The 25,842-nt window shown below is 42.5% G+C and overlaps 2 protein-coding genes across 2 annotated transcripts; both read right to left on the bottom strand.

Moving 5' to 3' along the window:
• Positions 1-1,034: 1,034 nt before the first annotated feature.
• insc (inscuteable) lies at positions 1,035-22,445 on the bottom strand. Its single transcript, XM_002059390.4, has 4 exons — positions 22,105-22,445; positions 5,528-5,856; positions 3,219-4,991; positions 1,035-2,311 (listed from the first exon to the last, which is right to left on the bottom strand). Exons 2-4 carry the CDS (start codon positions 5,852-5,854, stop codon positions 1,754-1,756), a joined length of 2,658 nt encoding a protein of 885 aa, XP_002059426.1. The 5' UTR covers positions 5,855-5,856; positions 22,105-22,445; the 3' UTR covers positions 1,035-1,753.
• sktl (skittles) lies at positions 9,962-15,889 on the bottom strand. Its single transcript, XM_002059389.4, has 2 exons — positions 15,026-15,889; positions 9,962-13,119 (listed from the first exon to the last, which is right to left on the bottom strand). The coding sequence occupies exon 2, from the start codon at positions 13,113-13,115 to the stop codon at positions 10,635-10,637; it is 2,481 nt and encodes an 826-aa protein (XP_002059425.3). The 5' UTR covers positions 13,116-13,119; positions 15,026-15,889; the 3' UTR covers positions 9,962-10,634.
• Positions 22,446-25,842: the final 3,397 nt, after the last annotated feature.

The following is a 25,842-nucleotide window of genomic DNA, read 5'->3' as shown; positions in this document are numbered from 1 at the left end:
TTACACACACACACACACACACACACACACACATTCACGGGCTTTGCCATCAAATGCCGCAACACTTGCCCGCTTTCTCTTCGAGTCTGGCATTCGAAATGATGCAAACAAACCTCACAAAACTCAAGAATCCTGCATGTGTGTACATGTGTGTGTGTGTGTGCCCGTGTGTGTGGCATATTTCTAAAAGATTCTGACACATACACACACACACACACACACACACACGCCCATTCTGGACGCAGCCATGCAAAATATGCCGACATTAAATAACTTCAATCTACTCTAAAGAACTTGTTTATGCTGCTTTCCCCAAGCTCTGCCCAAAAGCCCCAATGCCACCCCCCGGCCCGGTCCCTGGGTAAGGGCTAGGCGCGCTTTTTGACATCTTAGCTAGCCGGAATTTATGTGGGAAGCTGCGAGTGAGTGTGGGCAGTATTTGTTGTAGCATACATTTCAGCTTTAGCTTTCACTTGAATAGTTTCTATACATTCGTGCATGTGTGTGTGCCTGTGTCTGTGTGTGTGTCTGTGTGTGTGTGTATCTTTGTAGACACATGTATATGGCTTTTAAGCAGCTGCTTCTTGTCAATTTCTTCATCTTTCTCTTTGTAAGCTGTGATTTGCATTGCATCAGAGGATTTGCCATGTCCAAGATGTGATCATTGCAATCCCCGCCGTCCGCTTGCAGATGACTTCGCTAATGGACCTGAGTGCTGACCAGAAAGCAACGAAATCAATTCTGGACGACATTTCCAATGTAAATTTTCAGAGTTTTTGGCCCAAAATCAATATTGATTCTATGCATGTGTGCCTAATGTTGGCACAGAGGTCAGCTCGAGTCACAGCTTTTAGTATCTGGGCCAATTTTATACTTGGCAAATATTCATATTTGCAACTTCTCAAGCTACCCTCGCTGGCAAAAATTGATTTCAACTGCAAGCTAATTTATTAGTACAAATATTTTATTAACACACGCGCAGCAAAGCATTAAAAACTCGGGAATATTTAAATAAAAAGCGACATTTACATTTCGTATACGTAATTAATTTTATTCATGGAAATTTTTATCGTTAGCAAAGAAATGAAAAGGGAAATATTGGCGGCATGTGGAAAGAAAAGCGACGCCAAGTACATCATTTAGTTATTTCGTCTTTTGATAATCTTCTTAAAACTAAATTTATATTTAAACATATATAGCATATATATATATATATATATATCTAACTGTACAATGGAATCGCCCAAAATTAACTGCTGGAATTTTGGCTACTTATTTTTGGCACATAATTGACTAAAAATATAAATTTTGGTTTTTACTGCCGTATGAAAATATTTACAATGAGCTTGCAAAATGCTACAAAAATTTACAAGTGAGTCAGAGAGGCAGGGAGAGAGGGAGAGAGCAATGCACTTTTCAAGCACTTTTGTTGTCAAAACAAAAATGTACAAAGTACCACAAAAAAAAAAAAAAAAAATAACAAAATAATAATAGAACAACAATTTGTATTTCTTATGCCTTTTGCTTGGTCGAAAATATAAAAATTACTTCGTTTTACATTTACAAGCTGGGCTAAGGATAAGTATCGTAGCAGGATGTGTGTGTGTGTGTTTGTGTATCTATGGGAAAAATGGGTCACGCAGTGCCCAGACAAGCAATAACACTTGATGCACGTTCGGACCGAACGGAACGTGCCCCAGACGCAGCCACTCAGGTGGTTTTGCAAAAAAATAAATAAAAAAAATACCAAAAACTAGACAAAACTCTCCTGACGTGTTAAATTCAATTTCAACGTCGTCGACGGCAAGGTCCTTGTTGTCCTTCTACTGCTGCTTGCTTGAGCCTCGGGCGTCTGGTGGCTGCTGCTAAATGCTGACCCATCGGCCACGCCCACGCCCACATCGACACCCAACAGCAGCTGCTCCCGCTGATGTGCTTGGAGCAATTGTCGCGCCAGATGCGAAATGTCGCCGCTGTAGCCAGCGCTCAGATCCAACTGGCCAGAGCTGGACGAGCGTCCGGCATTTGCGGGCGCTGCCGCTGCGAGGGATTGTCGCAGCAAATCCGGTAGATGCCACTGCTCCAGCAGCTCGGCGCCCAGCTGATGCGAGTCCTGGACGAGTCGTGTCAGCGTATAGAGTATCGCCTTAATGCTGCGCCGCTGGGCATCGCATTCGGCACGTGAGTCGTAGGTCTTGTAGAATTCCGTTTGGTAAACGGACGTGATGAAATTTATGATGATGCCATTGGCCAAGTGGCTGTGGCACTTCTTGTTCAGCGACATGTTGTGCAGCATCCCAACGATTTGTTCCTGTGTGTGTGCACAACGATAAAGGGACACAAAAAATGTTGATGAGCAACAAAAATAAAGCAAAATAAAAAGAGGGAAATTGCTCACAAGCAGCGGACAGTCAATCTGCCAGTGTGTGTGTGCTAGTGTGTGTGTTGGGTGTATTTGCTGAGCCAAAGTAAAATGAAAAATCGTGGCCAAGATTGTGAAAAAATTGCTTTGCAAATGTACAAATAAATTTTACGAGCTACAAGCAATGCTTTCAATAAAATTGCTCACGACCAGGGCTGAACAATCGCTGAATGAAACTAGTGTAAACAGCTAGTTCCAAATATTGCTGCAATTTATTCCCAAATTTGATATTAACGCTATCTGAGAATACAAAGTGATTATCATAGGGATAACATTATCAAAGGAAATGAATCCAAATGACATCGACAATACGAAATGGAACCAGTTCAATCAGAATTCGAACTAAACTAAAGCAGGAATGTAACAGATTCGGAAAAGGAACTGAAATGGAACCAAGTGCGGAATCACAGTTTGAAAAAGTTCCAGTTCGCCAGCATGAATTAACTATGTTGAAAAACGAAATGGACTTTAATAATATGCAAGCTCAATATAAGGAATGGACGTGAACGCATGAGATGTTCACATACCAGTTCACACACTAGTTCCACGGGCTACCAGTTCCAGTTTGAACCCTAAGTATATTTAACCACACTGAGTTTTGGGTTGAAGGCTCCACCAGGACTTGATTAACAGTGCAAGTTTCTTGGAAAATTCTCAGAAAGAACCAGTAGTTCACATATTAGTTCAGTTAGGAACAGGCATAATGGATACCTCTCCTAGCTAGTTCACACACTAGTTCCACACTCAGCATATTTGCCTGCCAGCCCTGTCGCCCTTTAGGCAAATAGCTACTTACATAAAGAAATACGCTGATGCCGCTGCCCTGATGTTCGAGCGTTGAAATCAGCTTGAAGATGGCCTCGTTCGACATGATGGAGTAGTGCGAGGTGACCTCCATGCGGCTTAGATTGTTGAGTGCTGCGGCGCACAGCAGCAGCGTCTGCTCGCAGCAGTCCGGCTGCAGCAGAGCCGCCAGCCCGGCAACCAGAGTCTCGGCGCAGTCTCTTAGCCCGGCCACACGATGTTCGGGTCCATGCCAGCTGGCCGTGATTTGGGCAAGCAGCGAAACGGCCTCACGTCGTTCGATGGCGCCGCGCTCCTGGCTGCCGCCGCCGCCCGGCTGCAATATGTCGCGTACAATCTCGATGCCGCCGCAGGTGCCCAGCTGGGCGATGGCTTGCGGGGCACAGCAGAGCGTGGCCAGAGCGCGCAGGGCCAAAGCGCGCACCGAGCTCAGCTTGTGATCGAGCACGATCAGCAGCAAGGCACGCACAGCCTCGTTCTGGACAAAAGCATCCGCCAGCGAGCCGAAGCCATCGTAATCGATGTTCATCAGCGTGGCCAGCATATTGATATTGGCGCGCAGCAGCAGATCGCAGCGGCTCTGCTCGATGGCCAGTACCAGAATGCGAGCGAGCCGCTCAAAGATCAGCCGCAACGTGATCAGCGTATGCCGCCTGAGCAGCTGCACATCGTCCAGCAGCGACTCCAGATTGATATAGTGCTGCCTTTCCAGCGAATAGCGCGTGTCCCTGCCCACCGTGCGTATCTGCTCCAGATGCTGCTCATAGCGCCGGCGCTCCACGCGCGCATCATTGAAGAAGATGCTGCGACGCTCCAGCACGCTGGTGAACTCCTCCAGATGCAGCAGCAGCTGTGTGGCGCCCGCCAGCGCCTCCGGCAGCGTCGTGGTCTGCGTGCCGCTCAGCACGCGCTCGCAGCGCTCGAAGTGCGACTGCAATTGGAGCGCCTGCTGCTGCAGCTGGCGCATCAGCTTGGCCACTGCGCTGGTCGTGATCGTGTAGTTCTTGTACGCCTCCTGGGCAATCGACTTGTGCTGCAGCATGCACATGACTTCCGGCTCACAGTTCCAGCGCTGCTCCGAGCGCCAGCTGTGCGCCGCCTGCAGCTGAGCTGCCGGCTTCGACTTGGGCTTGGGCTTGGGTTTGCCGCGCGCCTTGGGCGTGCTGGTGCTGGCCGTGAAGCGACTGCGCAGCGGCGAGAGCGGCTCCTCCTCCTCCTCCTTCTCCTCCTGCTGTTCCATGCCAAAGGTGACCGTTTCGTTGTTGTAGGGCGGCGGCGCCTCACCCAAGTACACGGTCTCGTTGTTGTACGGCGGCGGCGGCGTTATGGGCGTCTCCCCATCGCTGGCCGAGTGTTCCTCCTCGGCCGCCAGCTTGGCGGCTTTGCGCGCCAGACGCTTGCGTCTTCGCACTGCAGGCCGCGGCGGCGTGGCCGGATTGATAGTCAACTGCTTATCTTCGTCGAGCTGCATGCTATCCAGTTGCACAAACAGGCGACTATGACTCACCTCCAGCTCTAGCTCCTCCAGATCGCCATCCGCAGCTGTCTGTTGGCTCGTCTGCAGGCCGCTAAAGGAAATGCGACGCGTCACGCTGACCAGCGGCGAGTAGAAGGACGAGTTGCCCACGCGGCGTATGACAGTGGGCGGCGTGGCCACCGAACGCAACGATGTGGGCGAGGCACTGGGCGTACCGCCATCCGTGGCAACCGCAGCAGTTGCCGTCTGGCTATTGTGATGCTCCTCATTGTCCGAGAAGCCCGAGTCCTGCGGGTGCATCAAACAAAAGTAGGCAAAAATTTAGATATTAGCGCAAAGATAACGTTAATTGGGCGTGTTTCCATTTGGCGGAAGTGTTGTGAAACGCATATGGAACGAGTTGGAATGGAACGGGCAAGGCAAAGGAAAGGAACGTTGGAATGAAACAAGAAAAGTAAGAAACGTGATATAGAAGAAACAGATAATGAGGATAATTTAGCTGCAACGTTGGAATGAAACATCAGCTAAGATAAAGTGACAAAAAAAAATGCTAAAATGTGGCTTGAACGAATGGAAATGGATGGAAATATAACACGAATCTCGTTGAATATTAAGCAGTAAATCGTAGAAAGGAAACAGAAACATTGGAATGGAATGGAGGAAACCACATGAACAAAAGAACCAAAAATGTTTTTTAAAAACGGAATATAAGGAAATGGAACGCGGATTCCCTAGCTAGAAAATAACTTCGTTTATGAAATTGGGAACACGCGCGCTAAATCTGCTGAAATATATATATATATACACATATTTTGATAACGCACCTGACTGCGCAGACTGCCGGGACTGTCGTGCTTGTGCCAGGACATCTTGGAGCTGTTCTGCTCATCGTCCACCTCCTGTATGCTGGACAAATTGCCAGCCTGTTGGCCCAGATGCCGCTGCAGAGCGCTGTCCAGCGATGCGGGCTGCTGCTGTGACTGTGGATGTGGATGTGGCTGTTGCTGTGCCAGCTGCTGGTTGACGACTTTGTAATTGTAATGCGAGTAGAGGCCGCCGCTGGTGAAGCTGATGCTGTTGCTGTTGCTGCCCGTCTGCTGTTGGCTATCGGAGCCCCACCAGACCTTGCTGTAGCTGCGCTGAAAGGACATGCCTGCCGCACAGATAACGACAAAAGAGATAGGGAGAGGGGGAGGGAGAGGGAGAGGAAGAGCGAAGAGAGAAAAGTTGATTATCATGCAAATCAGTTGTGTGTCAATCATTTAATAATAAATTGCCGCATTTTGTTGAACCGCTTTAAATTCATTAAATTTAATGCAATTGACGCCCGCTTCATTTACTTTCAACACGCCCCCCGAGGCGAAAGCCCGCTTGGCATTGGCATTGCCGCATTGGCCAAATGTCAACAACTTTGCCAATGGCCCGAAAAAGTTTTAAACCAAACACGCACAAGGTAAATAAGGTCTGGACCAGACACACACACACAGAGATAGAGAGAAATGCACACACATACAATACATATATATATATTAATATCCGTTACAGAAAAAATTAAATTTCCGCCCAGCGACACAAATCATTATTTTAATCAATATACTACGTCTGACTTTGGGGCTCTGGGGCCTTTGGGCGCCACTGGAGTTCGGGCAGCTTCGTTGTTTGTTTGTGCGTTTGCTCAACTAACTGACCTGAACGAGATGTCACTTAACACAATTCAAGAACAAGCTGTGGGACAGACAAAAAAAAGAGCCAGAGATGAGCACGAATTGCGTGCATGTTCGTGTAGGAAAAACATTTAAACGAAAAGCTGATTTGAAATATTGAAGCAAATTATAAATTACATATTACAATCAATGAGACAAAATATGTGTTGATACACAAAATTTGTTGATAAATTAAAGATATTAAGCTGCGCACTCAAAATCGGCTCCAAGAATCGCGCTCGTGTTCGTGTTTGTGTCGTGCTCGTGCTTAATATATATCACACACGCAGCTAGTTATTCTGGTATTTTGTAGTAAAAACAAGTATCTTATTAAGAAAACAGCATTTAGTCACACTTCGTTTCGTGCTCGTGCTTAGAGTAATATTAAGCCAGCTCTAACAGAATATTTGTTTAAGGTTTTAGTTTAGAGTTTTCCGAGGTAGGAAGGAGAGGGGGGGTGTTTCAGAAACAGGCTTAATGCACAGTTGCTGTTATCAAAATGGCATTTGACATATGGCAGACATAATTAGGCCAAAGGACCACAGGACCAACAGATTCCCAACTCGGCCCCGCTGCCGCCTCCAGTCTGTACAAATGTAGTACATATATAATTGTGTTATAATTTCAAAGTAATTGATGTGATGCCAAATTGTGGCCAGGTATTTATGCAGATTTTACAGCCCAAATGACTCTTTGCCAGACCGAACCAGTAGCCGGCCCGGACTTGGCCCGGCCAGCAGCTGTTTGTGCCCGAGCTGTAAATGCAAATGTTAGCCAAAAGCATTTACGCTATATTATGCAAATGAAATAAAGTAATTATGGCCCACACATTTGTGCATAGCAAGTGCTTTTCTACATTTTTCGGGGTTTATGCGACTCGCAAATAATTTTGCGGCTTCGCCGCGTTGACAGCAAATATATCTCCCTCTCTCTCTCTCTCTGTTTCTCTCTCTGTAGTGTATTCGAATAGTTTGCGGCTTTCGCTTGTTCAAGCATATTTATGCATGTTTTAGCCTGGTTAACTGCTTTTTTGTTATTGTTTTTACGGTTTTTAGCATAATTACAATGTAACAAACATTTTTGTCTGGCGGCTAAAACGCAGCAATTGCCATCAAATTACATTTTCTGACTGTGGCAAAAAGTATGCAAACATTTTCGCTCATTTTCTTCTTTTTTTTTTTCTTTTGGCACTTGCGTAAATATTTACAGAGTATATTTCAGCAAAATACATTTAATATTTGGCCAAAATAAAAACTTTGAGCGCAAATTTAATGCAAATTTCGTATTCCGTATTTCGTAGTGCTGGCTGTGTAAATATACATAAATAAAAAGCCCAAATGGATGGACTCGAAACAATAAAAACAATCACAAAATATGGAGAAAAGCAAAATGAATTAATAAAAGCAAATGTTTTGCTCGAGCAGCTCGTTCGAATTCAAATAATATTTTGAATATGCATTATTTACAGTAAAAGTAACAATTATTTCAAATCAGAACAAAGAAAAATATCAGCCGTAAATTATAAATAAATATATCTAAAGATCTTTTATCAAACAAGTTGCATTTTGAAAAATGTAAGAAAAAAAAAAACAATTTTATAAAATATTGTTGAATTTGAACTGGCGACCTCTCCCAATATGAATTCTTGTTGCATTTTATTTTGTAATTAATAACAGTCTAGATAAACATATTTAGAAAGTAAAAATAGGTTTTTGTAATTAACAACAATCCAAATGAACATATTTAATTATTAAAAGTGTTGCTGAATTTGAGCTGGCGACTTCTCCAAACATACCAATTTGTTGCTTTCTTTTTGTGTTCAACAACAAATTAAAGAAACAAAAAACATTTCGTACTGTTGCTTTTCTTTTATGTTTGATAACAAATAAAATCAATCAAATTATTACAGAATTTGAACTGGCGACCGCTCGCTTGCCAGTCCGACGCTCAGACATGTTCTTACACTTTTTTATGCCTTTTCATTGTACTTTCTTACAGTGCAACCTTGGCTGAGTATCTGCTCTGGCCGTATACCCATTGAAAATGTGTAAAGAGGGTATATTAATTTGGTGCAAATGTATGTAACAGGCAGCAGAGAGCAACTCCGAGCCCTTAAAGTATATATATTTATATATTCCTGTTCAGTATCAATAGTCCAGACGATCTAGCCCTGTCTGCTTGTCTGGTTAGAAGAGCGTGCAGGGTATCCCCTAGTCGGGCACTTCCGTCTAAAGCACTCTCAATTGTTTTTATTTAATCTATGAAATGGTATTAAATCATAGTTTGCATTAGTTATGCACAGAATAAATAGCATTGATATTTGTTTAACATTTAACAAAGGTTTTGCAAGCCGATTAATTTCATTGTTTGAGCTTTAAACATTTATTGAAATTATTTAAAAACAAAAGCATATTTATTTGGATTTTCAGGGTATGACTGTTTTTTTTTTTCGATAAAAAACGATTTCGTCGGCTAATTAATGAAGAGCTTTACAAGTTAAGCGTTGCTCGTCGAGCTGGACATATGGAGTTCAAGGGGGGAGTGGAGCGGAGGGGTACTTTGCTGAATTGCGCTCAGGTTCGGCTTGCGCAATAAATATGGCGCGATTGCCACAATGCTTGCAGCAGGGCGATAAAAATTAACGGTACTTAATACCAATATGGAAAATCATTAAGTGATTTATAGACGCACACGCAGCAGCAGCAGAGAGAGAGAGAGAGTGCGAGAGAGGTGAGTGGAAGAGGGAGGGAGAGAGCGGTAGGGAGAGAGCGGGAGACAGCTTAATACAAATGAGTGAGCAGGAAGAATATATCTGGGGGGCGATTAATATTTGTCAGCGCTCTTAAAGCACTTTCCGGACACAAAGCCAGCAAAAACAAAGACTGCTGCACTAGAATATGCCCTACTAGGAGATACCCTGCACACTCATCTAGCTGATCTGAATAAACTATTCTGGGAGATACATGTCAAGATTGCCTGAAAAAAGGATTTCGATATCGATTGTTTAGAAACTTGGTCAAGTTATCGATTATCGAAAAGAAACTCGAACTGCGCAGGCATTAGAAAGACATACTCTCAAGAAATCAAGTCTCAAGTCTTTTATAGTTGCTGAGATCCTTGAGTTCAGACGAACGTTAAGATGTCTAGCATGTCTAGCTCAACTAGGCTGATCGAGAATATATATACAATCAATATGCCCGTTTCACACATTTTCAATGGGTACAGGGTATAAAAAATAAAAGGTTTTAACACACGTGAAAATATAATAAATGCACGTGAAGAATATAACGTGTTATTGTCCGGCTACGACCGGGGATTACGCACATAATATCCGACTTTTATGAGGCCAGAAAAAAGAAAAGAAAAATAATTAAAAGTCTGATTGAGATATTTTTGCCCGACTAGCTTCGTCATAGAGCCTGGCAATGAAAAAAGTTCTACAAAAAAAACAGGTAAAAAATTAAATTGTAGCGAAAATTCTTAAAGTAATCCACTTTGAGCTTTTTTCAAGAGAGCACTTTGCGACTTATTCTGATCAAGTATTACGTGCTCCAATTCGATTTTGTTAATAGTTTTATTTATTTATTATTGATAAACATATAGATATGTACAGTTAAGCATCCTAGAATACAGTTAAACGCATTTCATAATACAAATACAGAGTTAAACAATGTCAAATTTGCGGCTAAACAAAAAGCATTTTCTACGAATTTCCAAACAATTTTTCCCCATAATACAAACGCAATAATATCATCAAGAAATACGAGGGAAATTGGAAAAATAATATATATGTATATATATGTAGAGAACACAAATAAAAGGAAAAAAAAAATAATTGTAAATTTTAATAAACGAAAAAGAAAATGGGCGAAAATCTTTTCTCGTTTCGATGCGCTGAGAGCGAATCCTGTTGCAACACCTGTGTGTGTGTGTGTGTGTGTGTGTGTGTGTATATGTGTCTGTGTCTATGTGTGTGTGCGTGTGTGTGTGTGTCTGTGTGTGCGTGTGTGTGGGGGCAGTCAATTAACAAACGCGCCACATAAATTTTAATATCGAATACACATATTCGTTTTTGGTATTTGTTTAATCAAGATAAACGAGCGTCGCGCCTGCCACACGGAGCACACAGGTTGGTCGAGGGGGTCGAGGGGAGGGGTTCAAATGAAAGCCAGCACCAATGTGTGGATATGGAGTATATATAGATTTGTGTATATGGGAGCAGCAGCTGCTATTCGGGCGCCGCTTTGAGCATCAGCGTGGACGTGTAGCTGTGCGCCTGGATTTGTTTTGTTTTGTTTGTGGCATGCAACACGGTGCCCGGCTTGCCATTTGCCAGCGTCTCCGGCTCCGGCTCCAGCTCCAGCTCTAGCACCTGCAGCTCCGTCTGCTCCTTCTTCTGCTCGACGTAACCGACCGTGGTCACCTGCACCGTGGTCTTGGTCAGGTGCAGAGCGCGCTGCAGCGAGGCCGCGCGATTGTCGCTCGCGCTGCCCAGCGCAAGTCCGTTGCGCTGATCCGGCTGCAACTGGAGGCGAGCCTGACCCGCATTGGACTCCTCGTCGTCGCTGTAGTCGCTGGTCAGAGCGCTGCTGCTGCGCATCGAACTGTCGTAGGAGTAGGGCGACTGAAGGCGCGGCTGCGGCAACATGTGCCCGTGACTCTGTCGCTGCTGCAGCGTTGTGGTCGAGGCGCCGGCGGTGATATCCTCCTCGGAGATGTCATCGAAGGCGGGCGGTGGCGTCGACATGCCCGACAGCATGTTCAATGCAACGGGACGTGCGGCTCCACTTCCGCTGTTGGCGGGCGTGGCTGGAGACATGGGCGTGCGGGTGAGCGGGGTGCGCAGCTGGGTGGCGGATGTCTTGCGCTTGGATGGGGAATGTTTGAGCGGAAATGTGGGCGTCTTTTTGAACACCTGCTTGGCCATTGCGTCCTGGAAGCGCTTCGCATAGAACGAGGGCCGGCACACGGACACCGTATCGCCATTATACAATATGCTCTTGAATGTGTGCTCCAGTTTCTTCTCCAGCCGATACGACTGCAGGATGTCGATGATGCCAATGTAGAGCATCAGCCGTTCGTCGTTCTCCGAGCGCGCGGGTATGCCGCCCTTGGGCTCGTCCACGCCCTCCTCGAGCGTTGCATCCAGATCGGCGGTAATCGATTCCATGGCCGTGGAATGTGCCACCAGACGCTGGCGATTCATGCTGCGCGTGCGATTCAGTCCCGCCGCCGAAGTGCCCGGTATGGAAGCGTAAGAGGAGACCGGCTGCAGCTGATTCACCTGATCCGCTTCGGGCGCATCGTCGTCCGTGGCGAGAGGGGCAACATTGCCGGCTCCGCCGCCGCCCTCGCGTCGCTGCAGCTTGGCGCGCGCATTGCGGATGCGCTCCTCGCGCTTCTCCTTGGCGGCAATGTCCAGATTGTGTATGCCCACCAGCAGGGAATAGTCCATGATCTGGAAACTCTCGAGCACCATGCAGTCCCGCTTGATGGTGTTCATCAGCGCCGTATAGGTGTCCGCCTCCAGGAAAATGCCATTCGGATGATGCTCCGCAAAGTCGAGATCCTTGAAGGTGGGACTCGCCTTCTGGCGCTCCGCCTTGGAGGCCTTGCGCCTAAACGTCGAACCCTTCAGATCATATTTGGCGTGCATCTTAATGTCCGACGGCAGCAGATTGTTCATCGCGACCAGCCGCACATTCTTCGAGTTGTAGTGGAAGCAGTAAAGGCCAAAGAACTTGGGCAGCAGCGTGCGCGGATTCTGGGAGAGATTCATATAGTAGCCGGGCAGCAGTTTCTGCAGGAATTCGCACTCCTTTTTCTGCACCGTCTTAATGATGAACTCGTCGTCGTCGGTCAGATAGAATATGGAGCCCGAGGCGCCCGGATTGGACAGCTCGCGCATCGGGGACGCGCACATCGACATGAGAAAGTCATCCGGTTCGATGTGAAACAAATCGCGGAAATAACGAAAAGCTATCGGCGCATAAACCTTGAACCGGAAGTCGCTGTAGTGATGCGCCGGCGTCAGGGAGGAGCCATCCGGCGGAAAGGCAATCGTTTCCATTTCCCAGAAATCGTTCATCAACAGATCTCGCTTCGGCTTATTGGCCAGGCTGCCGACCGTATGCTGTATGCCCAGCTGAATGGAGCCCATTATCTGTTTCGACTGGATCTTCTTGTAGGTGACCTCGCCGCCCTCGGCGACCCGCCGATGCCCGATCTTCTTCTCGTGCCGGCCGCCGGTTGTCGACGGATTCCTGGAAACACTCGCGTCCGGAGCCATCGAGCCATCGCTATACACCTTGGGCAGCTGTGTGGCTGCAATATAGTTCTGCTCCTGCTGCACCAAGGCCAGCGAGTCCAGACCCCCGTGCGCCGCTGCCGCCTCTTTGAACAATTGCCGCGAGGTGCCGGCCAGCGGCGTCTGGTGGGGCATGGTCGGCGTGCTGGGCGGCAATGCGGGCAGCACCTGCTGTTGCACCTGCTGTTGCACCTGCTCATGAATTGAATTGCCCGAGCTGCTTGACGGCAAACGCTGAGCCGGGCTGCTGCTGCTGCTGCTGTTGTTGTTGTTGTTGTTGTTGGGGGTCAGGAGGAGCGGCTGCAGCTGCTCCAGTTGCTCCTCCGTGTGATCCGCTTGATCTTTGCTGCTGCTGTGCTCCTTGTCGAGGGGCTGCAGCTCCAGCTGGATGTGTGTCTCCATTTTGCTGTGGTAAATTATATTGATTAGAGTGGCGGCAAGCTACAAATGTGACCAATGGCAATGGCTTTCAAACTGTAAAAGGCAATGCGCTCGCAACTGTGCAGCTCAACTGTCGCGTGTGTGTGTCTGTGGATGATTAAGCTCGGATGTGGGCTAAAAAAATATATGTGTCACGTTTGCAATTGCACAATAAAAACCCAAGTACAGTGCGCACTCGTTACAAGCAACTCCGGGTCGAACTATAAAAATGCGCGACAATTTAAATTAAATAATTTACGCTCTTTTCTAACTTTCTGCAAACCAAAAAAATTTTTAATTTTTTGAATTATTTTTGTTGTTTTTCTTTTAACATAAATTGCATTATTTTTTACGAATTATATTTGATTGAAAAACAATTTATTATTTTTTGAGGCAAATTTAATTTATTTACGATTTTTTATATTTCATATAAATTGCATTCATTTTTTATTGTTTTATTAACCATCTTTTTTAGCATATTTTATGAAAATTAAATTTGTTTTAGTATATTTTATTGCGATATATATTATTCAACTTTTAGAAATTAAATTTACTTTAAATATTATATGAATTTTTATTTTTATCTCCCCCAATTAAATTTAATTTATAGAATTGATTTTTTATATAAATTACATTTTTTTTTTTTTTGCCAAAATATATCTTATCGAAAAATAATATTATATTTAAAATTTATTTATTTATTTTTTCATTTTTTCATTTCGATAATTTCCCTTTGCATTTTAATTTGATTTTTTTTTATTTATTTGCTATGCAGCTGCATTCGTCATAGCGTGCGTGCACTGTGCTTACATTGAAATTAATAAATAAAATACGCTGCAGTTGAACGCACAAAGCTGCATTCGATTTTCTACTCTGTTTTGCTCGCTTCTTCTTTTATTTCTTGGGATTTTGTTTAGCCACTTGACTTACTCAGCAGCAGCTGGCTCGCCCCCCTGCCCTCCCCCACGCAAATCCTGCCACGCCCAACACCTAATACGTTCCTTATCTTTGTTTACACAATGTGCAAAAGCAACAACAACAGCAACAACAACAACGAAAACAATTGCAAACAATTTTATCGCACGCACACAGCAAATATGATGAGTGCAGCGCTTGTCAAACTGTGTGCGCGAGTGTGGCTCTGTTACGGTTTACAGCTAACCGCGCAGCGCAATTCAAACTGTAATTCGCACTGACATTTGCCATTGGAATTTCATGGAAATGTTTGCAATACACAATTTAATTGAAATTATAGCAAAAAGCTATTTAAACAATTGTCTGCAGCTAAAAAAACATTTAAATATATATTTTGATTTAGAAATGGAAAGCAAATATGCACAAAAATAAACTTTTACGTTTATTTATTTTTGTACTTTTGTCACACACGCTCGACAATTTTGTATATTTGGCATTAAAAAAAAAAACAACGGAAAGTTTTTCCGTATTATATATATCATTTTTGCTGAATGAATATATGTATGCATATATATATATATATATATATATACATATATTTATATTGTGTTTTATTGGCCTAGCGAATGCCAAACTGTGGGCGTTAACTTAAGCAGCGGCTGTCATTTATCTTATCAGAAAAAGCCGAATGGGAACGTCACAAAAAGTCTATTAAATAAAATCGTAAATTATTGCAAAACAGGTTAAGTAATAGTTAACAGAGCGCACAGTTAACAGACTTTGACGCTTTACAGTTGCGCTTAACAGTCATGGAAAATATTACATTACAATTGTTTTGCTGTATTTGTTGTTGCTTTGTTTTACACACACAGACACACACACAATTTATGAGCTTGCAATTAAACGCGTTGCCTTTTAGTTTTATGTTTTAGTTTTTTTTTTCTTTGCCATTTAAATAAATTTATAAGCGTACTTACACACAAAAATGCTCTGGGGGAAACGCCGCCAAAGGTCAAACGCACGCACACAACAACACAACGTTTTCGTATAAAGCGTGTCTGTGTGCGCGTGTGTGTGTGTGTGTGAGTGAGCAACAAGTCGCTGTTGCTGCGCTTGTGTTGGAAGTGGTCTCGTCTAGCGCTCCAGCTCGTCTGCTGAGCGCTGCGAATTCTTCGAATTTGCTTCTCTCTTTTATTTTACGCACACAAATGCAGCTCTGCTGCTGCGCTGCTTTTAGCTCTTGTGCCTGCACGATCAGTGAGGAGAGCGTTCTTTTTGTTTTCTGTTCTGTTCTGTTTTCTGTTTCTGTTATTGCTTCTTCTTCTTCGTCGTTTCGTTTTGTTTTAGTTGGCGTTGTTCTTGCTGCAGCTTCGCTGTTTGCTGTTAGATTTCCAGTTGATAAATTGCTTTCATAATTTACAAAAATCCAACAACAATTTCAATGAGTGACTGTCTGGCAGTGTCTGTGTGAGTGTGTGCGTCTCTCTCTCTGTGTGTGTGTGTGTGTGTGTGTGTGTGTGTCTGATGACGTCGGCGCAGCGGCAAACAGCAAATTTCTTTTATGTTTCGCGTAGCAGCGACTGCGGCAGCCGCATGACGACCCCGAACGTCTCGCGCAGCCCCTAAAAAAAATGAAACTCACTCGCGCACGCACATATACAACAACAACAACAACAATTTCCTAGGCACTCGATTGATATTGAAAACAAAGTGAAATCTCTTCGATTTTCCGTTTCTCTTTTTTATTTTTATTTGTATTTCTATTTTCTGTAGAAGCGCCGCAGCCCAGCTGGCCAAGTCATACGCGCAGTGTGAGTCAACTTCGTAGAATGAAGTGTTGCGCTGCGTCGAGCGGTGGTTAGCTTGTGCGTTAGAGCAGTGCAGCTAGCTGTGCGTGCGACAGAGTCAACAGGCTAGGCTACGCCGTCAAGTGCTGTAAAATGTGCCAGCAAACAGTGTTGCGCTACATAAACAACTGCTGGCGCCATCTAGCTGTCGGCGTCAAATAACGATCAGCAGCCCTGTCGAGGCGCACGTTAATTTTTTTTAAAATGCCCGAAAATCTAATTAAAATATATATACACCTATATCTAGATATGTTTGTGCGTGTATGTGTGTCAGTGTAACAAACGGTAGCTAAAAGCATTTTGCTTAGTGCGGATTAACTAATTAGATTAGGCCTGCCACAAAGTGCGCCCTGAAGCCTGCCAAGCAACGCCAAATGAAAGCCGCAGCATTTTGTGGTGTTAATTTACAGCAACAATTTAATGCGCCTCATTAGCAGCGACTGCGGCCGCAATTTTCAATTGATTAAGAAGAAGAACAACAAATGGGGAACCAGCAATCGATATTTGTGGCCAGTGATGAGTAATTTTAATAGAGGCTCATTAAAAATACAACAAAACACGAAAGAAAAACGGCTCATTACAAATGCCCAGCAGCTCAGTTGGGGAACAACAATTGCCACGCCCCCGCCTCTGGCACTCCCTTGACATTACACGTTTTGTGTATTAACAATTGAAGGTGGCTGTGACCAGTGTTTAAAAGCGTTCAAATTTATGCACATTCCGAATCGCTGAGCTGTCAATTGAGCACTGGCAGGGGGAAGTTTGGGGTGAGGAGGGAATTTTACTTTTCCGTGTGATTAAAGAAAATTTCATCTATTTTGTTGGCTCCGCTTTGTTTAATTAGCGAATCGCTAGGCAAATGTGTCGACAAATCAAATTCATATGCAAATTACAAATCTTAATAAAGTTGTTTTGCTATTATTAAATGACCCAAACCCGCCCCCCTCTGTCCAATCCCATCCTTCGCCCACTTTAAACAGGTTTTGAGTTATCATCGTTTTAGGGTATCGGATTCCATACCCGGCTAGATTCTCGTTATGTGCTGCGGGAGCCTAATCAATTGCGCTTTATCCAAATGTTTGGAAATGCAAATCAAACATATTTATGATTTATTGACTTTCAAATACCCTCTAGTTTGATGTTAACTAGCAATCGGAACTTTAGGGTTTTTTCTACAAGTAAAAAACGTGACAATTCCGCGCGAAGGCGTGAAAAATTGGTGGAATTCTTGAAGATCTCGCGTTCTATGTGTACTATGTGTACTCTTACAGGGTATTCGGCTCATAACTTATGCAACATGCGTCGCAACAGAAGCAGCTGAAACGGCGACAGTTAACGGCACTTTTCCTATAAGCCAAACACAATACCAAACACAATCGAGGCCTCAGACCAAAGTCGTCTGCACATGTTGCTTGAATTTTTATAACACGCTGCTAACAAAAGCGATTCCCGATTAATTACGAATGTGTTGAATAAATTCTCGTAATATTCGTATTTAAAGTTGCGTTGCGTTCGTCGCACCCAAATGAAAGGCCCCATAATTATTTATGGAACTTTGAATGCGGGCATTACGAGAAAAAAATTAATGCGAAAAGGGTATTTTTGTAAAACTGACAACAGCATTTTCCCCAGTTTCTTTTCTTTTATTTTTAAATAAGCTGATGGACGAACAAGCAGATTGCATTTAATGAAAATCATGAGAGAGAAAAACTTCTGCTCAATACAAACAGATTTGTCTTCAATTTATTTGACAGTGTTGTAAAAGTATCGAATAGAAGTAGGAGAAGCCTTGCTGCTCAAGTTTTCGTAATCCAATATTAATAAGTCGCACAGTTGTACCGAAATCGATAAATATCGATATACCCTAATCGATAAATACCATTAGAGAGCTAATTAAGTCTTTATATTCGAATTATTGATAAGTCGCAAAGTTCTACCGAAATCGATAAATGTCAATGTTAGTGTATAATAATCGAATTATCGATAAGTCACACAGGTTTACTGAATTAGAAACATATCGATAAGTGAGAGCTGATCAAGTGTTTATAATCGAAATATCGACAAGTGGCGCAGCATTTAATAAATTCGATACATATCGATCAGTGAGAGCTGATCAAGTTTTTAAAATCGAATTGTCAAAAACTCACGTAGCTTTATCGAAATCGCTAAATAATGATATTTGAGAGCTGATCACGTGATCGAATTATCGATAAGTCGCACAGCTGTGCCGAAATCGATAAATATCGATTGACTTTTTGATTCGACTTTGAGTACAATGTATGCCTACTTGAAGACCTCAAAATATCATAAACATCGAACTATAGCAGACAGATTTTGACTACTATTCCAAATATTTGATTGAGAGTAACAAATATGTCAGCTGCGTTTGCTGTGCTGCTAACAGGGTATCTGCTAGTCGAGCTTTTCTTTCAAGTGCCTTGATAATTGTTGTTGTTATTTTTTAAACATAATATATTATCGATTGCATGCCAGACCGAAGATTGAGACAGTTCCGGCTGGATTTTTGCGGCAACTCGGATCGGATTTACTTAATTAATCGCCAGGTCAGCTTATGAAGCCGCAGCAGCTTTTAATAGTTGTGACATCAAGTGGCAAATGATAAATAAAATAATGCAAAAAGTGCAAGAGGAAAGGAAATAAATCGAATTGAATAAATGCGAAATAAGCGCAATAAATTTTAATCGCTGCGTTAAGCATTTGCCATTTGTCGGTTCCGTGTTGTTGTTGCTGCCAAAACTGTTTCGCTTTTCATAATTGTTATTATTATTTATATAATTATTATTATTAATATTATGATTGAGATGGGGCAGGGCTCCGCCTTGCAGCTGTTGCACTGATTATAATGCAAATTATTTATATAATGCGCTGCACAGAAAATGCATTTTTTTTGTTCTGCTCTTTTTTTTAATTTTTTCTGTCGTTTTTTTCCCTCTACTTTTTGCGAATCGCATAATTAATTGTTGTCATTCAAGTGACAAACAATTAAATAATAAATCAGTTTTTAAATAATTGCGCAATTATGTTAAATGGACACGCGGTCACAATTCCAGCGAGTGGGCGATAGGAAAACTCCCTCAAGTTAAACACTTGACTCTGTGAACCGCTCGACCCCAACATATTTTTTTTTGCGCTCTAGAAATTCAATTCAAGCTGTGATTCATGTGAAAGAGCATGTTTGGGCAAGTTTAAATACTCTGCACTAATTTACTAAGCTCTCTTCTATCTGGAAGTTGAACCAGCAAGCGGAAAGTCGCTGGTTCAAATGTTACAGAATTGTTAAATTTAAATCTATTTAGATTTTATTCACTCAAAAAAGACAATTATAGTGCATACATTTGTAGGAAAACCCTATTTGTAGGGCATATGTAGGGTATTTGAAAAATAAACGAAAAGTCGCTAGTTCAAATTTCAAAGAAATTAGCTATTTTTAAACAATTATTTAGTTTGATTTGCACCAAGAAAGAAAAGCAATGACATCACGGCGTATTCCCTCACATAACCTAATAGCCCCCACCCAAACGTAGGGTATACGAAAAAGTAATAAGTAAAATGGGAAATTGAATTACGCTTTCTGTAATTGCAAACACATTTGTAACAATAAACTAATGTAATGCAACAATAACAATTGCCAAATGGCCGTTAAATAGAATTTTACCAAATTTATGACACACACACAAAGCACAAAGCCATGCGCCCAACACTGGCACTGGCGCACACTCAATGCACATTACTCAACACTGGAGCGACAAGCGGCCAAACAGAAGGCTCCTATTACAATTGTCAGCCATTGTTCAAGTTAGTTATGAACACTTGGCCAAATGTTAAGGCCAAAGCATTGTTAAAAGTAGAAATCAGCCCCCCGCATCTCTCTCTCATCATCTCCCCCCTCTTCGCCGACGAACCGTCCCCTTGGGCTGGTCAAGCATTCGCTCCATTTAGGGGCATCGCGTTGGCATTTTCAATGGAAATTTAATGAATTCGCCGCGAATCAAACATTAATTCTCTATAATTACCCACAATCGAGAATCAAGAATCGAGAATCGACAGTTCGCATCGGAATTCGCTTTGTGGAGCGCCGAACTAACGGTAGCTAATGCTCTCTCGACACCATTGTCATTGATATCGGATCCGATCGGATCTAAACGAATCGGATCGGATCGGATCGGATCTTGGCCAAATGTGAATGTCGCTCCGCACAGTTGACTGAACTTGCGACTGGTTTTCCATTTCCACGCCGTCTTCTGTGTGTGTTCTGTGTGGCATGCCACTCGCTGTCGCCGCCTTGTAATCAAGTCAAATGACGCCCTGACATGGTCAGTTACCGCAGCAGCAGCAGCATCTACTCCAACTGGCTGCTCTTTAGCAGCAATCAGTGGGCATCGCGTGTGGCATGCCACATGCCGCATGCCACCAGCTCAGCTGCTGCACAACCAACTTAATCAAAGTATCAGCAATTGCAATTCATTTCGCACAGATAACCACAAATTGTTTATCAATTGCGATAACTAAAAATTATTCACGACTTTCAAATTGATCAATTGCCAAATGCTCATTAAAGCGCTTTGCGAGGGCTCTTCATAAAAAATTCGTTTATTTAAGTCTAAATATTCGAGAAATTATAGAATAAAAATTCGAGCAATAAATCTATAAAAATTCAATTCGTATTCATTTTAGAAAAAAATTAATTTACAAAGAGAAAATCCGAGTTAAATTCCATTTGGCATCAGTTTGGAGACTCCAAAATCTGGACAGAAATCTTCTTTGAATAGTTAGGATACATAAACTTTAAGCGAAAATATTGTGTTCAGCTTTCTCTCTCTCTCTCTCTCTCTCTCTGTCTCTCTCTCTCTCTTCCTCTCTCTTCCTCTCTCTTCCTCTATTTCCATGCTTACCCCCATCCCTGTTTCTATCTCTATATCTATTTCTTTCTTATATTCTTTTTCTAACTCTTTCTCTCAACTTATTATAGACGGAATCTAACTTTCTAGATCCTACGGTTTGTCCTTAGATCATTTTAGGATAACGAAGTTTACATGAATGTAGACTAGATTTAAATTGTAGAATTTATCTGCTTAGAACCGAAATTCATCTAAAAGCAAAATCATAATCAACTAGCTATTCCATTGGACAGAGTTATGATAGTTTAACTATATATGGGATTGTCTAGGGATGGGTTTAAATATTTCACAGTAATTTCGACAAAGTATTCCCCTTGCAAACTTAAATGTAGAATCATTCTGGAGATTCAAGCGTTATTCCTCAACAAAATAGGTTTAGTTTGGCTCAAGCTCTGTCAGCTTAAAGTCTGGGATATGGCCAGACATCTGTTTTGGGGAAGATTAAATTTTACATAGTATCCAAGCTTCTGTCATCGGCGGCTGTTTTATATATATAGTTTGCACATGCTGCTAAAATCCATTCGGGCTTCCTCATTTCGCAAAACATCTCCATAATAAGTAATGCCCATTTCCAGCTCGGTTTTTGGCTTAGTCAACTTTTTTCGTAAACCCATTTTGTGGCAGCTTCTGGCTGCTACTCATGATCGGAGAGGCGAGAATGCAGTGCAGTGTGGGGGGGATCACATATATATCTGCCAGGTTATCCCCGACGCATTGTTTCTCAGAGCTGCGTATGACTCATGGGATCTACGGCTCGATATAAACCTCACAGAGAACATAAAATTATAATAAAAAAAAAGTATACAAAATTGAAAAGGCAAACAAAGCGCGCCCCAACATGACGATGCCTGACTCATAAACGGGGCGGTGGGTGGTGGGCGTGGCACAGCGGGTGCTCAGCTCCTCAGCATAGCTTGTAATTAGCCGAGTAAGAGTGGAGCGGGGGGCAACTGTTTTAATGAGGGGCGTCCAAATGGAAGGTACATTAAATGTTTTTATTTTCATTGATAAGCTACACAAATATGAATTTTACGCGTAAGCCCAAGCACTTGCCTATTGGGGTCAGGCATAAGCGTAAAATTGTCATAAATATGTGTACAGTAAACACTCTGCTGACGGACAAGGGAAAAGTTTGTTGTAATTTTTGCGCGCTTCAAAAACGATTTGGACTTAAAAATTAACCAACATTAAATCTAGATACAATCTACAAATTATGATTTCGTTTTCCAACACTCTTTTCTCTTATTAGCTATATTAGCTCGTACTGTACTCGTTTAATGGCAAACTTACCGTTAATGTTGTTGTCGGTTATCGATAAACAAAGTCAAGGTAATCCCAAGTTTATATTGCCGTTGATACGGTGGGAAATATGTATTTCAAGCACGTGTCATACGTATATGGTACACAAACACACAAAGCACAATGAACAGTTGAGGGGGTGTAGGGGGTTGGGACACCCGCTTAAATATATTTATGTATATTGTAAATAGTTTTACACTGGAGTAACGGTAAACAGCGAACACACGAAAATACGTAAAACCGGGTGAATGAATTGTCGTTGTGAATGAAACGCGACGATCGCTGCGTTTGCGTCTGCGTTGTTCGAACGTTTGCGGCCGAATGACTGTGCCGAGGCGTCAACGTTGCTAACAGACAGCGCTGCCGTGTGAAAGAGCGTAAGCCACTGAGAGAGAACCAGAAGAAGAGAGAGAGTGAGAGCGTGAGCGAGAGAGAACACGCGCTATCAGCCTAAGCGCAGCTGCTGCTGCGCCCAGGCTGCGGCTGCCTCTGACTCGGTCTCTGCGTTATTGTTGTTGCTGCTCTTTCAGCTCTTGTTGTTGTTGTTGTTGTTTGCTTATTCATATTGTACACAAAGTTCGCATAATGCAGCGCATTGTTCGCCCCATTGCTTGTTGTAGTTGTTCGTGGTGGTTTCTGGTTCTGCCGCTGCTTCTGCTTTCTTGCTGTGTTTCTTATCACACGCTCTGCCGTGACGTATGGCACAGCTGTGTGCGCGCTCACCTAAACCGGTAGCAAATGTGCACAGAGCACAACAACAAGGCGAGTGCGAGCGTGTGAGCGTGCGATCTTTGCTCTCTCTCTCTCTGTCTCTCTCTCTCTCTCTCTCTGCCTTTCTTATGTTGGGCATGCGCGGCATTCCATACATTTTGAATGCTCAGCTGTCGTGATTTTCTTGATCCCTTGAGTTGTTCTTGTTCTTGTTGCTATTATTATTTTGTCTCTTGTTCTTGTTCTTCTTCTTCTTAGTCTGCGTCTGCTCTTGCTTGCATAATTACACAAATTTTTGGCGCTTATTTTTGCATTGTGTCATTTGCACACGTTAATTGGGCGTGCTGCGAGGGCTGTTCGAACAGTTTGCGTAACTCTGTTACAAAACGCTGGCATTTCCGTTACGAAACATTTGTTATTATTGATAAGTTAACGGGTATGGCGCAAGTTTTTTTTTTTTCAGCTCTGAATGGCTGATTAGATTCTCAATAGTTTATGGCCAGTTGTGTACACATTGAGGTAGCTGCTCAAGCAGCCAGACATGCACACACATACATACATACACACATGTATATGCATATGTATATGTATGTTTATTGTCGAACGACTTTTGCAGCTCTTCAGGTGGCCCACTTTAGGTCTCAGGCGAAGCGAATCGACGTCAATTAAACAATTGAGCACTCGTAATAAATATTATTATGACCGCCGCCCACCTGACAACCGCAAACAATTAAAGCCACCCACGCTCGAATTTAAAGCAATTTTGCCAATTTTATAACAATTTCCAGCTGAAAAGCGCGTTCTCGAGTGCGTCTGCGGGCGCGAGTGCGTGAAAGTAGTTAAAAAGCTGTCGGTGGGGGAGGGGGTGGGCGAAGTAATCACCGAGACATATGCAGGTGTATATGTGTGTGTGTGTGTGTGTGTGTGTACGCAAGCAAATTAAAATTGAAAACAAGCGAGAATGTAAAAGAGAGGCGGAGAGAGAGAGAGAGAGTACACGACTTGCACACACCCTGTAAAAAGCTTAAGGTTAATTACATATTTTCTTATATTGTCCTGCTTAATATTTTCTTTAAAATTGTTTGAGTTTTTCATACAAATACTAATACTAATACCAATAATTATTCTAGCTTAAATGTTTATTGTCATAATTTGTTTACTTGAATCCTTAAATTAAAAAGGTATATATATTGTCATATATTCTATTATATATTTCATAAATACATAATTTTACAAATTATCCTTGCTCCTTTCTAGTTTTATTATTAATATTTACTTTAACCTTTCAGTTATGGAGCCTTAAACTTAAGTTCTCATGAAAGCTTCCCCTTAACTTTCATATTTATTCTTAGTTCCATCTAATTTTAAGTTATGCTAACCTCTAAAGCATTTTACATTTACAGCGTATAACAGGCCTATTCATCTAATAATATTTACATTAAGTTCTTAAAGGTTATACCCCTCATAGCTTACCTACAGGGTATGGCAATTGTTGTCGTTGCAAGGAAAATAAACTTTGCAACAAGAATGTCGAACTATTTACAAAGAAGAGAATCGTGCAGAGCACACACACACACACACACACACACACACATGCATGCATTCATATGTGTGTGCAGAGGAAGACACAGGGCACATAAAGAAAGTTCAGAGTGCACACGGTGAAAGGAATTTCGTTTCGACGAGCAATATAATTTGTCAGTTCAAAGACCTTTGCACGTAAGCGCAACAACAACATGGTTAGAAAAGGATAGCAAGAGGCCGAGGAACACAGGATGCACACACACACACACACACACACACAAACATTAGAATCTACGTGCATATTTTGCCCGAGATGTTTACACTGAGAAAGAGTAAGAGGAAGAGGAAGAGGAAGAGGAAGAGCGGTAGACAAATGTGCCAAGTGTGCAGACGTGAGCTGCGCTCGAGCCGCGGCCCGTGCCGTCGCCTTCACGTGTTTCTCCACCCGTTGCCACGCCCACATAAAAAATGTAATCAATGTATTTTTGTCACGTTAACGAAATTTAGACTGCCTGCAACAGAGAAGGCAACAACAGCAACAGCAACAGCAACAAGAAGAAGAACATTTACTCTTGTGCCTCTAGTGCAGCTGCTTTCACTCGAAGAAAAACTCGTACTTTCACGTTTTTCCTAATCCAATTGCCAACACATTTCGTTATTGAATATTTCTAACTCTTATTCCAATTCAAAATTGATCCGTTAGCTTAAAAACAAGGGGGTTTATTCTTAATTTAAGCAAAAAGTTTGTCTTCTACAAGAATTCTCAAGACTCTTTCTATTTGAATTGTGCATTTAATATTTCGTTTTAAGCACATAAATGCTTGAAATAAGTTATTTTTACAATTTTTAAGACAAAATTTCTTTTCAGAATTTTTCAAAATTATTTTGTAATTGAATTGAAAGCCACAACACAAAAAAAAAAAATGAAAATTCTTATTTAAAGCCATAAAATCTTATAACAAGAATTTTCGTGCTTGAACGAAGCGTAAAACATTATCAAAAAGTTTTGTATTTGTGTGTTACACTTCATAATTTCGGGCTTAAAAATAAATATGCTTTAAATAATATATTTTTTCACATTTTGCAACTTGGTTTAAGTCAACATTTGTGCTTGATTTAAGTAAAAAAATATTGCTTGATGTTTTCTGCGAGTGTGTGAAATAAACATAAATTCAGCTGCTGCAGTTTCTGCTGCGCCGTGCAAATTTTGGCAACAGCGCAGTTGAAATCCGAGCGCACAAAGGATTCGGCATTAGGTACACACACACACACACACACACACATACACGAAATGTCACTGTCGCTTGCTGTAATTATCCTGGAAACTCAAATTGAAACTCAACCAAAATGTCGCAGCTGCCTTTGGCTCGAGCGTCTGCCGTCTCCCTCTCGCTTACGCGCGCTCTCCCGCTCTCTCTCCCGCTCCCTCTCCCGCTCTCTCTCCCTTTCGCTCGCGCTCACAATTCAATTGCTCAATTGCATGTTTGTTAGTTC

The sequence above is a fragment of the Drosophila virilis genome, chromosome 5, assembly GCF_030788295.1.
Source record: "Drosophila virilis strain 15010-1051.87 chromosome 5, Dvir_AGI_RSII-ME, whole genome shotgun sequence".
In the NCBI taxonomy this organism is placed as follows: Eukaryota; Metazoa; Arthropoda; class Insecta; order Diptera; family Drosophilidae; genus Drosophila; species Drosophila virilis.
The sequence above is the reverse complement of the archived record's forward strand: the minus strand, read 5'-3'. Positions and strand labels throughout refer to the sequence as shown.

What these genes read in the sequence shown, in the direction of transcription:
- insc (XM_002059390.4), bottom strand. Translation starts at nt 5,854, where the DNA reads ATGTCCTTTCAGCGCAGCTACAGCAAGGTCTGGTGGGGCTCCGATAGC. An exon ending in CCGGCAGTCTGCGCAGTCAG is followed by an intron (nt 4,992 to 5,527) that starts GTGCGTTATCAA and finishes ATGCACCCGCAG; the next exon opens with GACTCGGGCTTCTCGGACAA. An exon ending in GCATCAGCGTATTTCTTTAT is followed by an intron (nt 2,312 to 3,218) that starts GTAAGTAGCTAT and finishes GCACACACACAG; the next exon opens with GAACAAATCGTTGGGATGCT.
- sktl (XM_002059389.4), bottom strand. Translation starts at nt 13,115, where the DNA reads ATGGAGACACACATCCAGCTGGAGCTGCAGCCCCTCGACAAGGAGCAC.